General features: G+C 16.2%; 1 protein-coding gene across 1 annotated transcript; it reads right to left on the reverse strand.

Moving 5' to 3' along the window:
- Positions 1-814: 814 nt before the first annotated feature.
- Positions 815-2,213, reverse strand: PRSY57_1460800 (meiotic nuclear division protein 1, putative; the record flags this gene model as incomplete). The annotated part of the gene is made up of 7 exons (XM_012910204.1): positions 815-842; positions 947-1,033; positions 1,284-1,435; positions 1,581-1,665; positions 1,779-1,832; positions 1,903-1,972; positions 2,075-2,213. 7 exons carry the CDS (start codon positions 2,211-2,213, stop codon positions 815-817), a joined length of 615 nt encoding a protein of 204 aa, XP_012765658.1.
- Positions 2,214-2,720: the final 507 nt, after the last annotated feature.

Genomic DNA, 2,720 nt, shown 5'->3' on the forward strand with positions numbered 1-2,720 from the left:
TTCACGATATAATTATATATATATATATATATATATATATCACTATTATTTAAATTTTGTTTAAAACGTTATGTATTTTAATTAATAATTTTATTCATAATAAATTTCAACACATAATATTATATATATATATATATAAATGTACATATTATTTTTCTTTTTTATAATTTTTATTATTATATATAAAATATGTTGTAAAAATTAAAAAAAAAAAAAAAAAACAGAAAGAAAAAAAAAAAAAAAAAGAATAGGTAAAAATCAAGCACATTAGAAAATATAATTAAATATATATTTAATTATATAAATAAATAAATAAAAATATGTAACAACATTTTGTACACTATTTCAATTGTGTGAATATAATATTATTATATATTTTTTTCTTAATTTTTCTTGAATTATATATATTTATATATTTATATTTTTCACCTATATTATAATTTTTATAAATTGTGAAAGAAAAAAAATTTTACATGTCAAAGAAAAAATTTTCTTTTTCATAGAAATGGGTAAGTTGGAAAATGTGTATAAATTAATATTTTCCAAAAAATATATTGATAAATTTATATATAAATATATATATATATATATATATATATATATGTATAGATTTATATATTAATTTTTTTTTTTTTAATAAGAAATTCAATTGATATTTAAAAAAAAAACAAAAAAAAAAAAAAAAATCAAATTTTTAATCATGATCATGTATTATATAAAATTGAAAAATTAAATATTAATATATATATATATATATATATATATATATATATAGGTAATAATAATACACACGGTGAAATATAGATGTGTTCTCTTAATTCCAATTATGAAATATATCCTTTCTAATAAGAAAAATAGTAAAATAAAAAAATGAATAATATATTAAAAACATAAATTTTTTTATATATTATAATATATATATATTTTTTATTTTTTAAAAATTTACACTCCTAATAATCTATCGACAATATCACCAGGTTTATCTGTTCTATTTTGAATCCACTGTTTTACTATGAAAATGTTATTATTCCATCTATATTAAATTGACAGACAGTATATATAAAGAAAAATATATTACATAAGAAAGTATAAACAAATATTTTTTTACTTAAAAAATTATTAATTTTGTTGTAAAAGTAGAACGATACTGACATATATAATGGTCTTATAGAATGAATTTTTTTTTTTTTTTTTTTTATTTTATTTTATCTTATTTTAATTTATATATATATAAATATATATATATATATATTTTTTTTTTTTTTTTTTTTTTTTTTTTACACCTCAGTATTGATTCAACTGCACACTTATTTTGAATCTTCATTTTTTCGATTTGTTTAATATCTGTTTTTTTTAAATCCTGCAATTCCATTTTTTTTTTCTCCAACACGTTTAATAAAACTTTTACGTCCCCTACTTGCTTTTGTAATTCTTCCTATTTTGAAAATATGTATTTGTAATAAAGAATGATTTTATACTTAAATAGGTAAAAAGAAAAAAGTTATAAAAATAATGCGAATATATACATATACATAATATATATATATATATATATATATATATATATATATATATTGCACCTCTGAATATTTTAAAGAATGCATTAATTTATCATATTCTTGTTTTTCTTTTTTTATAATTTCTTCATAGTCCCTCTTTTGTTCCCTAACATACCCAATTAAGGTATAAAACTAATTAGCATATTCATACATGTATTACACAATTAATTGTTGTGTAAAAAAAAAAAAAAAAAAAAGAAATTAAGATTCTTAACATACATGAGTTCCTGATACTTATTTTGTAAAATAGAGGATTCCTCCGTCTTTAACACCCTATAAAGAGGGGAACACTCAGAAATATAAATATATAAATATTTATAGATTTATTTAATTGTATGCTTACCAAAAGACATTCTGCAATCCCACTTTTTCAGACTTCACTTTATCATCATCAACTAATTGTTGAAGCAAATCTATACAATACATTTGTAGAATATTATTTGGCATAAAATGTATAGATATATATATATGTATATATATACATATATATTATCTATATATCAAAGTTTAAATACCTTTGACAAAAATTGAACGGATTCCTTTCTTTGGAGCTAAAGATTCTAATTCCTTAAGAATAAAAAAAGACTCACTCTCCAACATAATATCATACAAAATGAATTTTTTCTCATCATTGCTTTTTCCTTTTTTTTTCATTTTTAAATGTAATTGTATATGTATTAAAAAGAGACTGAACAAAATTACTAATGTATCTTTTTATTTATATTCACAAATAAAAAAATAAATTAATAAATAAATAAATAAATAAATAAATAAAATAATATTTTATATTTTAATAAAATTCGTAAGTTATATTTGTTAAATAAAAAAAAAAATATAACAAAATATATAACATTTTTTTTTATTTTAGCGTCTGTTATGTAGATACGCTAGCTGTATGTATTATGTATAATTATACCATTTAAAAAAAAAAAAAAAAAAAAAAAAAAAATTAAACGTCATGAATGCATAGAAGGGATTGAATCATCAATAGGTTTGTTCGAACAAAAAAAGAATAAAATATATAAAATAAAATATATAAATAATATTAAAATGACAAAAATATATATATATATATTATAGTATTTTTTTTTTTTTTTTTTTGTTTTGTTTACTAAGAAGTATGGAAAATTAAAATATTTAAAACTGTTATACAAAAAAGAA

Source organism: Plasmodium reichenowi, chromosome 14 (genome assembly GCF_001601855.1).
Source record: "Plasmodium reichenowi strain SY57 chromosome 14, whole genome shotgun sequence".
Classification (NCBI taxonomy): domain Eukaryota; phylum Apicomplexa; class Aconoidasida; order Haemosporida; family Plasmodiidae; genus Plasmodium; species Plasmodium reichenowi.